Genomic DNA, 14,455 nt, shown 5'->3' on the forward strand with positions numbered 1-14,455 from the left:
TTGATGTTCTGTATGTATTTAAACAAAACCTGTCACATCGTAAGTAGTCATTATTTGAAAAACCCTGGGCTGTTGTGTTCCAAGCCAATGGCCACAGCCAAGACACAAACTTAGGTCCAAAATGGTAGAAACAAGAGCCCAAAGAAGCCAGTTATGTATGCCACACATCACATCTTGCATAATACAATGTCAACATTCATTATATAAAGTAAATTAGTCTATGCTGATGTTATTACATTCTTGTGTGCTTTTGATGTAGAGAGAACTGTTGCTGTGCTTAGAGCTTTGCTGACCTAGAACTTGGGTAGAATTTTTCACTTCTTAATGTGTCCTCTGAATCTACTCATGCTAACCAGAAAAACTCCACTACCCTATAAGAAGGGGTTTATTGGCAAATGTATACTCAAAGGCACATCTTACATCAAAAGTAGACTTGATTCTTAATTAAACTGATAGAACACAGCAACGGTGACACCTCTGCGGTGCTCTGCCTCAGTAAAACTGAACAGCCACTAAAGTTTCTTCTGAGTAATGATTAATGCATCCAATTTCTGTGATCTGTATTGAGCGTAGCATCATGGGTAATTAAATGATGGTCTACAGAGCACCGACTGCTCTCATAAAATGACAAGGCCATAATCATCATGAAGCTTGGTTACCCTCTGACTCAAATACTAATTGCGCATCAATAACCAAGCAGAATATGTCACCAAATTAAAACCTCAAACAACTCAAGCTGTACAAACAGTTCAAAGCTATAGCATTTCCGTCAAGGACATCAAAAATATGCATGACTTCACATACTTTATATTCACATATTTAGCAATTTCACAAGCATATTTGGTAAGATGCAAATTCAACAAATACATTCTGAGTTAAACATATTTACATTGTCAAAAATCAGAATTGCACAGAGTTGTCTAATGTAATAGATAGTGCTCCAACATGCTAGGAGGTATCTTTGTTGTAAGAGGTCCAGTCTGTCAGACAGACCAGAAAAACAGATATCAATGCCAGATTCAGGGGGCTTTTAGCCTCTTGAGACCAGATTTAGCTTGCTTTATAGACACCCCAAATGGATAAGGGCATGCTGTAGATCAGTCAAAATGGAGAAACAAGACAAAGTGCCCACATCAACAAGTCACAAACAACGAGAAAGAGCCTCAACAATTCCACTATAACAGAGACCCAGATTTAAACGTTCACTTCTCCACCAGCATGGCATCAGTACTCGGCCTATTAACCATAGAAACAGAACCACAATCACAGGAAGGGAAGAAAACTATTAATAGGTAGGAAACTATAACGGAGATACACTTCAGTGATAAAGCCAAGAAAATACTTAATCAACCTTTTAAGACTAATAGGATGAAATTATTGTTGATATTATTGTATTTGCTTTACAGTTACAAAGCTCATCATCAAAAAGATTGATCAAGAATTAAAAACTATATGTTTAACAATTACTTATGAGACTGAGCAGACAGATGGTTAAGAGATCTGGGATTGATCTGAATTAAGTTAAGAGTTGGATTTAAAATCAAGATTTGGACATGAATTGACCAAAATTGGAGAAACTTTCAGTCTGAGTATAGAACACATACTGTGGGCAAAAATATAACTTCTCCTAGTGAATATAATAACAAGGATGAAGAAGAGAGATGTGCTTTGATGAGGCAGTTATACTTCTTCATGACACATAAACTTGTATTATGTCAGTGCGCCCCAGGGCAGCTGTGGCTACAATGTAGCTTGCTATTGCCAGTGTGTGAATGTGTGTGTGAATGGGTGGATGACTGAATGTAGTGTAAAGCGCTTTGGGGTCCTATGGACTAGAAAAGCGCTATACAAATGCAGGCCATTTGTATTGTTTTAAAAATGTCAGTGCAACCTCAAAAACAAACATACAGTACTGAGAAGCACATATACAGTAGATATACCTATATAGTTTACTTTGCTAACATTTATATCAAGCATGTTATTCTTATGATTCCCGTTCTCCTTGAAAATAAATAGAGCAATAAAAAAAGATGCCCAGCCCAGTCTTGTTGACATTTTAGGAAGTCCTTCTGGAGCAGTAAAGTTGCCCATATGATGGATATTAGAGCTCTACAGACAGTGGGAAAACAAAATGAGAAATGCTTATGGATGTAGAGGTGCAGAACAGAAGGAGTGAATGGAGTGAAGGTGGATAAAATCCTGCAAGAGCAGAATGCTGAAAAACACTAGTAGGAAAAAGAAAAACTAGTGACCTATGTAAATAGTCCATCAGTAAAAAAAAAAAAAAACAACTTCAAAATATAGATTAAAACAAGAGATGTGCTTAAAAAAGACAGCACAGGCAGCTATGATGATGGACACTAACCAAAGAACCAGATAAAGAAACCCTCAATAATCTTTACTAAATCTTTTGTTCTTTTCAGTACACTGGTTTGTAAAGAAGCTCTCCAGAGGCAAGTCTCCGTTTCAGCTCTTTCCAAAGCAGTTCCCTCTCCTTCTGGGCCCCCTTCATGAAGCCTCGGTTCTCCTGTGCTCTCCGAGACAGGTAGGGCATTACCTCATTCACTGGTCCATAGGGAACATACTTATAGACAGGGAAGCCTGCCTGGCCTGGAGTGAAACAAAAGAAAATGGGATTGATAAATGTAGACAAAAACGATTTCTCTCTTTATTTGTCAATATTATGAAATTCCTTTTCATAAAATATCATTTTGACTGACTAGTTTAAATGACAGGAGAGTATACTTTTTACAGATTATATTGGACAAACTCTATAGAACCACAGCATGAGCATCATCTTGATTGGTTTCTCTCACTGAATGTTTGCTACGATCTGTGTAATCAGACGAGACTGCAGTATTTGCACTGACATCCTCAGTTTACAGCATTTCTATTTGAAGATTTCCTCTCGTCTGTCAGTTAGGCTCGCACACTGTGAAACTGCTTTGCCAGGGCTTAACTCTTTAGCTCTGTCGAAATAAATGTTGTTTTAACTAATCCATCCAAAACATTATAACATGATACAATAAACTCTGCCCTGACAAGCACATCCTGAGTAACAGCTTATCTGAAAACTGAATTATAAAAACTAACTAAGGTACATTTGGTGCAGTAAGTGATGGACAAATAATATGGGTCTCAGCTCCAGTCTGCTTTATTTTATGAAACAACTTCTTTATTGTTTCAGGATTCAAAAGCAGTGCTGGCAGCTCCATCCCTCAAAAAAGCAACAAAGAAACACATGCCTGTCTCTTTACATCAATACTGGTCAAGGCCATGTCAGCTTCAGCCTCACATTGACAGACAACTGCCTGCCACCACTATGTCTAGCTTTGACTGACAAACAAAGCACTGAGATCCAGCAGAGGCACTTCGTTAAGAGGACTGTTCAATACTGAGGTGTCTTGGCTCATATGTCATGCAGACTGGCTTCTACATGTGCACTCCTTGGGGCCTGTGAGGTACGTTTGTGCAACTTAAAGGTCTTATGACAGAGTTGAAAGCATCACAGGGTGTATGGCCTGTCTGGCTGGCACTGTCAAAATTATTCTTACTATTTATGACAAGACAGATTGGTACCTAGACATTGCATGGTTGTGTATTTCTGCTTCTGTACTTTTCTTACCCAGTGGGAAGCTGATTTGATCACACATGCCCAGTAGCTGACCAAAGTATACCTTGTTTTCTGTGGGAATGAGACCCAGCTCATTCATTCTGATTGAGAGAGGATAAAAATATAAGCATGTTTATACAGATGCAATTTTGTATGAAAGAATTATAGTTTTAAGTTTCAAGTTACTGGATACAGCATAAAATTTGCCTTGTTAAGGTGTGTTTCACTGTGTCTTCATTGTGGGAAGCCACCATTACATTTGCTTTTCTGTTGAGTGCAATCTCATCCAACACATAGTCCAAACACCTTGCACAAATACATGACACACAACAGGGACAATTTAGGTAGTCATAATAATAGGTTTGTTTGTCTTTCAAGTAGGAATTAGTAACTTCTTTTATATTGTTCACTATAAAATATGCATTTTTATTCTATTGTGCTTACACTGTTTCATGGCACATTGAAATAAATCAATTTCATCAGCAGATCACATTTATTGTAAGGTGTGGGACTACTTTTACAAACCTATACTCCATAAAAAATCTCTATAAACATCAAGTATTCACAGTATGTAAACAGAAATCTGGCCCTGTTCATTTGTTTCTCTGTTAGTAAGGCTATATTAATACACATATTCATAATCACCATCTGCATGTTCTGAATCCACCTCATGTTATACTGTATCCAATTAAGCATCCTGAGTTTTTTCTTCATTGATTACATTATTCCATCAAAATCTTCTCAAACTCTTGAGACGAAAGACTCTGTCCTTTGTGGTGTTAACCGGTGCCTAAAAGGTTGACAGTTTAATTCTGTTATTTAAAAAAAAAAAAAAAAAAAAAACGAAAAAAACTACAGTAAGCAGACTGTTCCTCTCTGAATATGATAAATGAGAGCTTGGCTAACAGCAATCAAACTCTACATGTGTAGATTTATGCAGAACAAACAGACTGACAAGCCTTGGCTCTTACCTGTGGTACATCCTATTGGTTGACTCATAGTCAGGGTTAATAGGGTCTTCATATCCAATCTCTTTGGCCCTTTCTCGCTCCTGATACATGTAGGCCCCACGCACCAGCTTGGCAGCAAAGTGCCAACCCTCACGTCGAGACAATTCTACATCCATAGTTACATTGTCATAGGCCTCCTGCAGAACAAAAAGGAGGAGCACCGAATCATGAAAATCAAGTCCTCTAAGTTTAGGTACCAGTTTTAAAACATGTTTTATATACAGAGCTGACCGCATTTCCATGTTTATTACAAGTAGAAATGTGCAATGATATACCTGCTTTATTTTTACAGAAGGATTAGTCAACTTAATCTGGGTTACCTGTCCTATCTACCTTTACATAATAAATAAAATGACGTGTAAAAAAAACAAAAAAAGAACTATGGAAGACAAACTCTGTAAAACAAAACAACTATCCAATGTGGAGATGATGTATAGCACCACAGCATATCAGCACAATGGCAGGGCCGAGGGTGATGATTTGGGCTTGGTTTGCAGCCACAGGACCTGGACACCTTGTATTCTACGTATGCGGAAGGATTTTAGATATGAGCTCATTAGTTAGCTTGGATCCAAAGGACAAAAGAAAATATTTTATAAGAATCAAGGTATTAACCTCTCGATCAACTCGAGACCTGTGCCTAAACAAATGCCCACTAGTGAACCAAAGTAACAACCGCATAGTGAAATGTTTAAAAATTCCTCCAAATGATTTGAGAGACTGCAGAAGTCCTACAGAAAATAATGACTTCAAGTTTTTCCTGTAGGCGGCTCTATAAACTATTGAACTATGAGGAGTATTTGGTTTTTCACAGGATTGCACAAAGCTCTGTGAAATTTTTCTTTTTTCATGACTGTAAATGCCAGCAACATAAAAAATAAAACACTCACAATAAACCTTGTAGTTATGTTGTAACCAACAGATAATATTCTAAAAATACAACTATTATGAACCTATTATGAACCTATGCACTTTTGATATCATAATGATAATAATAATGCTGGGAAAAACACACAAAAAATAAATCACCATATTTCCACCACTATTGTTTTCTCGTCTTTGTCGCGTCACTCTTTCGAGCCCAGCTTGGCTGACTAATAGAAATCTGTTTACATGCTGGCATTTGGACCTGTCACAGCATGTTTTCTTCGATAAAAATTACAACGGCTGTGTCAATGGATCTCATTAATAAAGAGAGGAATCTCCATCTGTTTTGGTTTTATTTGTTTGGGGTTTTTTAGCTATTTTCAACAACTGTTCATTGGATCTATTTCAAACACACTGAATATATTACTAACCTAAAGAAGCACATTGTCAAAACTTGAGGTTTCTTGTGAGCTGAGAACATGGATTTAATCACTCAGTGACAATAACAATCCTCCCATTCACCACAGAAACATTTTGCATAAGCAAGGCATTAGTAGAAGTTTGCAGCTTTGAAGATCTGTTTTTGTGCCCGCTGTAGGCCCGACCTTTAGGTAGCATTGATAGGTGTTGAAAATGACAGGCTTTTCTCCGTTGTAGGTCCTCTGCATCTCCAGTGTTAGTCTGCTAATGGCTGGCTGGAAATAGGTTTGCTCTGCATCCACCATCAAACGAACACCACTCTCTAGGGCATGCTGAAACATGAAAGATCTCATTATTTTGGTGTAATATCATCTAATATCCTAGAGTTTCATTAAAATAGTTTTCAAGGTTGAATTAATGAACATTTTTTATTAAATAAATGAAACAAAAGAATCAGTGATTCTTAACACTGTGACATTAAAACACAGTAATAATAATAATAATCCCTGTAATTTTTTTAATTATTATTATAATTATACCAGTGCAGCTTTTATAGACTATAGTAGCTATATACTTATGGGAATTATATCATATTTACAAGATTTACAAATCTCATTTAACCGATACACATAAAAACATCTTACTAATCGCATATAGTTGATCTATAGGTGTTTATTCATAGTAGTTAAACAGCAAATTGCCTCTAAGTGTGGGCATGTTCATGTATGGTAATCAGTCCTTGTGGCTGGTATGTAATTACCTTCGCCAAGACATCTACACGCTGTAACATCCGCTTCATTTGTTGATCCTCCTCTACAGTGAACTTCCCCAGCAGAGGCTCCAGCTTACCTAGCTATGAAAACAACCCAGGAGAGAATCCACTGTGAGATACTAATAAACCAAATATCACACAGCATGACACCTATTAGTCTTCCCACTTTATGGCTTCTTCTTAACCCAGGGCTAAGTCATTCACCCTAGAAATTCCAATGAATGATGCAGAAAATCTGCAGTTAAAGGTTGCAGACTTTAAAGTAAATAAAACTCCAAATGGCTGTTTACGATTTGCAGTGTAATTGAGCTGATTGTGTTCAAGGTCTGGTTATAGTAAAATAACTTCAGATAAGAACATTTAAACTTCAAAAAGCACTTCATTTTCACTATAGCAGCCAGAGAGCAAATGACCATTTAGTAATGAAATCCTTATTTTAAATGTCATCACAATTAATTACTAATTTTGCTTCAGTTTTTCCAGTTGCTTCTGAAATGAACATATTACAACAGGGAACAAAAATAACTGGATCAATAACAACAGCCTATGGCAGCTACAGTACATTTGAATGAATTGCTTAGAAGTCAGAATTAGCTCAGCAGGCACAGCTGACACTTAAAACTCTCCTGCCTGCTACAACCTGAAAGCATGCCAAACTTGGAGCAGTATTATCTAAGTCAATTGTAGTCTCCAAGGAGTAATGGTAGAAATATATTTTAAAAGTGTTTCTTAATTTTGAAAACTGTTTTCTTTAATCTATTGTGTCCCAACAAAAAAATCTCTCTTTTTCAGGATTCTATGCTACTGACCTCTACATTTGGAACAACAAGCAGATCCGATATCTTTGTTCTGTCATCTATTAGGCTGTTCCAGTCAAGCATGTCAATGCATCTGTCAGGAAAAAGGATGGAAAGTATTACAGGAACAGGGTTTTGGTGAAACTATTACCAGTATCTTTTTGTTACCAGAATCTTTTTTGGTTTTTTTGGTTTTTTGTCTTACTGGCCACTTTGTGGATAATTATGTTTTTAAAGTCAAAGACATATTTATAGCTACCCCCTTTTTATTATTAATCATTACTTTTATTACTTGCCGAATTTTGTCAGGTTAGCAGAAAGGAAAGTGATGATTATTTCTTCCATTTTTTAGAAGTAGTAACATATATTAAAGGGATCGTATTTTATAGTATTAAACATTGTATAAAATAAATTATCAAATGCATGAACTAAGAATATCTTCTTTAGTTTAATTTACTTTATGAAATTAATATTAGTTTAAAATTTCCATACAATTTTTTTTCATGAATTACTTCTTCTGCAAAACTGCTTCACAACTAATGAAATATTTCTCTGTGTCAACACGTCTTTTATAACTATTTGAGAAGTCCGGTCTCGCTTACCCTGTCGAGTCCTCTTTCCTTCCTGTAAACCAGCCATAGAAGTCACCATTTGCACCCAGTTTGGTCATGAACTCCTATGAGAATACAGAGATTTAAAGTTCTGCACAACACACACTAAAAACATGTCTTGCATTATCCCAGTTGTGCATTTATGGAAATGTAAAACCTATCTGACATGTTTAGCACATATTACACAAGTATCACCATAATTCATCAATGCGAAAAACATGGAAAAAGAAAAAAAATACTACCTGCAGTTGTGTAAGCTCCAGCCTCTGCTCTAAGGCCTCCAAGCCATCTTTACCCTGCTGTGACGCTAGGAAGGTGAAAAACCGCCGCCATTTCACCAGCACCTCTGAGAACTGGAGCTTTTGTAGAAAGAAAGTAGTGTCATTCAGCAAAACTAAAAGCTTACACTGACTTTTTCATCGCTCTTTAGTGCCTACCAGAAACTGAGGTCGTCCTAGTGCAGTCATTTTGATGGCAGAAAAACCATCCATTGAACTCCCACCTACAAGTGGCACATAACATTAAAATAAATGAAATGACAAAAAACTAAAGATAACAGTGTGATGGTACGATAGAATGATGTCTGGTGTCATAGACTACAACTTCAATGCAAACACATACAAGTGTGGCTTCTCCTGTGTTTGCCTACCAGACGCTTTGATGCATTTGATAAAGGTTTCCATATGTTGGTCACATTTGGCCTCGTCAGCATAGAAATATGTGCGGGCTCCGGTCACTCCCCCACGGCGGTCGCTGAATTGTTTGTGCGCTTGATATTTTCTCTCTCTGTGGTCCTTGCCTGTGAGTGAAAAACACATTTGCATATCATTACTTTTGATTACATCTCACAGTAGTTTGTCCACAAATGAGGGGGAAAAATAAGGCAGCTTACCTATGTTCTCTTTCTCTGCAGCAGACACACATGAGCTAAAACAGAAGTTATATGAAAGGATAAAAGATCATGGTCATGAATTTAGGCAACTTCAAAAATGTGAAAACTTGCACTATTTTCTGTGAACATTGTGGCCTTGTGGCAGTGGCATGCTCGAGGCTGCAATTGTGTTTACTGATGCTTTGCTGAATTTCAGCTGCTCACCCTCTGCAGAGGGGAGTTGCAGCATCACTCCACACTTGACCTATTCCCCCCTCATCATAAGGCACAGGGGAGCTCATGTAACCAAACAGATGACTAAACAGTAAGCATCCTGGACATCAGAGACATCAAGAGGCTTCAAAGCCAGGAAAACTAAAGGGAGCCATATTCTTTTAACTTTGCTTGCTTTTGACAGGGACTCTTTTTAAAAGCAAAATCTACAATGGAGTCCATCTGACATGGTCTAAAAGTGTACTATTTTAAATGTTGTTTTTTTTCTTTTGTCCTTCCCTTGCATGATAGTGTTTTATATACAATCTGCTTATGCTTAAAAATGAGAGATTTACTATTTCCTAGATTTTTTTTTTGCTGTCGTTCAGATACTATTGATTGATTTTCAGCCCTAAAAAATAAGACGCCAAATCTCCAAAAATTAAATTGAATTAAACAGCTTCAGTGGACAGTGTCTGTGTCAAATAACATTTGTGTTACGCTCTCTGTGTCACATTTGGGATATATTTTATCGCCAGCACAAAACACTGGCACCCAGCTGCTTTAAAAAGCATGCAAGCCTTCAAAAGCGTGCATTTGTCAAATCTAAAGTGTAAAACTGGGAATGTATTTTTAGTATAGATGGTCTACACATCCAAAGGCTGTCACTGTAAATATCATGCGTTCAACATCAAGCTAGGATTTGCTTCTGTTCCTTATACAGCATCTTCCTTCTTTTGGAAGAAACTGACTAATGTTGTTCCTATCTTGACATATGACTGGAGAACTTGTCAAACCTGCTGTCTCAGATCAAGCTGGCTTAATGTGCCTTGTCCTACAGTCTCAATGTTTGAAGGTGTATGTTTGGCAAACAATATCTTTCTAGGCTCAGATTTGATACCTCGCTTGATGTTTCTAAGCAGGCATCCCCCAACACAAAGGATATCAAAGCTGTGCCATGACATCTTGTTACTAGTGATGAGGTCTAAAAAATATATGCAGTTAAAATAAAAGGGAGTTTATAGCAAAGAGCTTACCTAGAAGTTTTATCACTTTACAGAATGTGATAGGATGACAAAAAATTATGTCTGGCTCAAGATGTTATCACTGTCAGCTGTTACTCTATGTCAACAGACTTAACCATAAGATACCTGACTAGAGGTAGCCCCATTTATTCATCACATCTGAGCTTTATAAAACTAGAGAAATTCTGAGAGTTAGAAAAGGTCAGTCTTTTTTCCTCAATATTAACTTTTTTGCTAAGTATATCTGACAAGTACATTTGTCATTTTTACTTCAAAGAAAAAGGAATCAAAATATTCCCTTTTCTCTACTGATTTGTCTCTGGAACATCTCCAAAGGGGACCAAAATGGCACTCGTGCATTACTCATAATGCATGAATGCCCAAAGCTGAAACTAAAGTAAAAGTCCTGCTATTGCCCACAGAGATACTGCTTGCAAAAGGTTTGCACTGTTGTCCAAGTTTACATCATCTCACAGATCACTTAGGAATCCCGTCACACGAGCTGCACGAGGCAATACCTAGCAAGTGAGAAATTCTCTTCAGCCAGCCAATTCCACACTAGAAAGCCACAAGTATGCCAACAATTCATGGTGTAAAGAAGATCGACCTCCTGGCTAAAATAAAAACACATCTATATTTGGTATTAAACTACAAGAAAATGCAAAAAAATGTGCTTTTGCTTTGTGTTGTTTTTTTAATCTGTAATATGTGTAATACAGACAAGCATAGCCTGAATTCAATGTGTCTTTGACAGTAATGGCATGCAATTTTGGGCCTGAACCAATTGTGAAATTCTAGGTCAATACTGATATGTAAATAAAAAAAGGGTATAGATGATTTTTTTTGTATTCCCCATTTTGTGCAACAGGGGAAAAAATCATTATCAAGAAATAAATTTTTTGAGTTATTTCCTCCTTCACCACATTATAGCTGTTCTCACAAATGAATTCCAGGTTAAGTTAAGTCAGGGCACTGTCCACAATTGCCCTGCATCCTGTACAGCATAACAGGAGATAATACCAATCAGAAGTGTTCATAAAACTGAAATTACTCACTTTGGTTTAGGTGAGAGCTGCTGCATGGGTAAGCAATTGTCTGTTCTATTCTCAGATGGATGCATTAGACATTACACCGACATTTTACCAGGGCGCTGGCAGGGTAAAAACTGTTAAATGTGCAATTCAGCTGCGTCAACCACTTGTTTTCTCACATACAGCTCCACTGGGTGGTTTTGATAAACGTTCAGGGCTGCAGTACAGGTGTGAAAACAAACAAATTAGGGACAAGGGATCCAAGAAATCAAGACTAGAACATTATTAGGACACAGCAAATATCAGCCACTGCAATAGTTGAAGGTCATTTAAAATTAATAAGCTGATGGCAGTCGGCAAAGCAAATACTGCCTAATATATTGGTACATCACTGTGTAATACCTTTGACCTTATCCAACCAGATGTGGTTGGATAAGGTCAAAGGTATTACACATTACAAAGGTGAGGTGTGGGGGGGCTGGAGCCTATTCCAGCTGACACTGCGCAGGAAGCAAAGAACAGTCTGGACAGGGCACCAGTCTATTACCCATGCTAACACATTCCAAACCTTCAACCAATTTAGAATTACACATTCATCTCTGGTGCATGTCCTTGGACAGTGGAAAAAAAAACGTGAGCCCAAAGATGTGCACGTTAGGCAACAAGCATGTCAAAACCCAAAACCTTCCTTCTGTGAGGCAACAATGGTTATCACTGTAACGGGGTTGAGTCTATTGTATTATTAAGTAAAGCAATAGAATTTTCATACTCCATTTCTTTCCGCTCCGCTTCCTCCTGACTGATGTCTTCCTCAACACTATAGTCCAGGACAGCGCCAACGCCGTAGGAGTGGTTCTTCTGAATCAGTGGCTTGATGTCATTGTGGTCCTCACCAGCCACAAACTGACCATAAAATGTCATCTTCATGAACTGGTCAAAGGTTTTCTGGCCTAGAATCTTCTTAGCCAGATCCATTACCTGGGCAAAAAGGGAAGGACATTACATACATTACATTTCTGATTAGTAATTCTAATATGTTTTGGGCTTTCATCATGTCTTTTACATCGTCCCCATTGATTATGTAAATATGTGTGCCATGCTGGATGTGTTTTAATGCACTCTACTCCCATGTATATAACACATTTGCTTAAAAGTCTTAGATGAATGGAAACTGCCTTGTGCCCTGATAGATTTATACAGCAGCCTGTATGCTAACAGTACACTACAATAACAGGACAGCTGAGGTTATGTAACATGGACTGGATAGCTGAAAAACAGGTTGCAACTTGAGAGGTGTGCATTGCATTTAAGGGTGGAGCGGAAACTGTTAGGCCTGTCTTCATATGAGAACATATATAGCCTACAGTACATTACTTTACATACAGCCTATGGTTGAGATTTGATCAGCTGCTACTTATGGCTGACATAAATGGGAATATTCCCATATTGTTTGAAAAGAAATTGTCAACATCACTGTCAATGCTATATCTATTAGTAAAAAATAACATAGTAGCAATTAAATTGTATTATATAGTATATAATATAATATTGTATTATACTATACAATTTATCGTCCAGTGACTTGCTTACACCTGTTTTCTTTGATTGTGACATCTCATTTGCTTGTTATGCGAACGTTTCACATAGAATTCAGTATTTATGCTCAACTTTATTTTTAAAAAACTGTAATTAGAAAGTGATCTGAACACCTAAAGGCACATTAACAAACAGACTTCGTGTTAAATTGCCGGGCTGCGCGGTGAGATAGCGCCTCATTACCTCTTTGTTCTTATCAACCAGGAAGTCATATGAACAAAGTTTGAAAACCACCAAACTTCTGAGAAGCTCTAATGAGTCTTTGCTCTTGTAAGCCTCCCGGGTCTGCTCAAAGTCTACGGAGATCTCATTAGCAGCGGCGGCGGCGGCGGTGCCTTCTCTCCTTCTCCCTCCTCTCCCAGACAGTCCGGGACACTCTGACCCGCCGCGGCTTCTGACACCGTCATGCTCCGTCTGGGCCGTCGAACTGGAGGTCACGGTGCAACGTACTGCTCGGTTTAAGACTAACCGTTTAAAGTGGATGTCCGCCCTCGCCCGTTTGAGGGCTGGCACGGTTTTGACGTAAAACATCAGCGGATAGCTGGCCCGGGTATCAGCGCTGAGGTGAAGCTAGCACACCAATAGTGTTTGCTAGCTGCGCGTGCCCAACTGTAAACAAACTCGGGCCCGAACGGGCACATTATCATCACTTGGTTGGTGGTTTGAGACGGTGACGCACTCACGGCTTCCTTCCCGAAGTTTCCCGCATCTCTCCACCAGCGCGTTTTTTTTTTCTTCTTTTTTTTTGTGAGCACGTTGCGTTGTTGTGGGTATTTTTTTAATTGGCAATGCTGTCAACTTCCGCAGAAAACACGAATTACCATGACGTGTAGAGGTACAAAAAAATGCTTGTATTACATTCCACTTCACATTAGGTATTTTCCTAATAAACATTTTGTTTACTATGTTAGACTCAAGGATTAAATGGCAATCTCTTAGGATATAACTTAAAACATTAAAATAAGCTATATTGGTATTTCTTCAGCTTCTGCAGTTGAATTTGCCATCACTTTGGTATAGCTAAATATATCGCTTCGGCCTCCTTCCTCTGCTTGTTCTCAACTACTACGTCCGGTATCTGGAAGTCACACAGGTCATTCTTATCCAACCTTGGGGGCGTATCCCATTTTGACCTCGGGACTTTCAAGGCCATACACTGCGCAGATGAACTATGTCAGCCACTTGGTTATGTAGTTGCATGTATGCACTGTCTGCTAGCATCGTGCAACAACACCGTCTGCATACATAGATAAATAGTACCCATATGTTATTATCCAAATTATATTAAAAAATTATGCTTTATTATGAAATGGGCGCATTGCACGATCATGATCATGTCAGACCTTTACTCAAGTTTTCTTGGATAAAACTTTGTTTTATCACCTGTAAATTAGTATCCATTTGGGCGTTTCCATCCTTTCAGTAGTGGTTGTTTTCCATTTTTCGACGAAGCAATATGTTGTAAATGTGTAGGACACAACTTAGTCAAAATTAGGTTCACAGAAGACACTGCTATATAGACAAGAATGTGAAATGCGTATAGTGCTGCAGTTTGTTAAAATGAATTCATGGATACAAAATCACTCATACAAAAGTGATATGTTCAACTTACGTGCGACGCACTTAGAG

General features: G+C 37.9%; 1 protein-coding gene across 4 annotated transcripts; it reads right to left on the reverse strand.

Moving 5' to 3' along the window:
• Positions 1-785: 785 nt before the first annotated feature.
• On the reverse strand, positions 786-13,640 carry prodhb (proline dehydrogenase (oxidase) 1b). Of its 4 annotated transcripts, XM_085295266.1 has the most exons (14): positions 13,010-13,638; positions 12,000-12,208; positions 8,983-9,017; positions 8,740-8,889; positions 8,528-8,592; positions 8,333-8,449; positions 8,082-8,155; positions 7,492-7,573; positions 6,671-6,763; positions 6,096-6,242; positions 4,585-4,760; positions 3,821-3,919; positions 3,626-3,714; positions 786-2,610 (listed from the first exon to the last, which is right to left on the reverse strand). In XM_085295266.1, exons 1-14 carry the CDS (start codon positions 13,355-13,357, stop codon positions 2,420-2,422), a joined length of 1,875 nt encoding a protein of 624 aa, XP_085151392.1. In that variant the 5' UTR covers positions 13,358-13,638; the 3' UTR covers positions 786-2,419. The 4 variants fall into 4 exon arrangements, 3 of the variants coding, with proteins under 3 accessions (XP_085151392.1, XP_085151393.1, XP_085151394.1); XM_085295267.1 differs by lacking the exon at positions 3,821-3,919 and having other exon boundaries at positions 13,010-13,639; XR_014894703.1 differs by lacking the exons at positions 786-2,610; positions 3,626-3,714 and adding an exon at positions 4,259-4,403 and having other exon boundaries at positions 13,010-13,640.
• Between the last annotated feature and the right edge of the window lie 815 nt (positions 13,641-14,455).

Source organism: Mchenga conophoros, linkage group LG12, assembly GCF_057382185.1.
Source record: "Mchenga conophoros isolate Kocher_MC1m ecotype Shallow Benthic linkage group LG12, M_conophoros_male_GT1.1, whole genome shotgun sequence".
In the NCBI taxonomy this organism is placed as follows: domain Eukaryota; kingdom Metazoa; phylum Chordata; class Actinopteri; order Cichliformes; family Cichlidae; genus Mchenga; species Mchenga conophoros.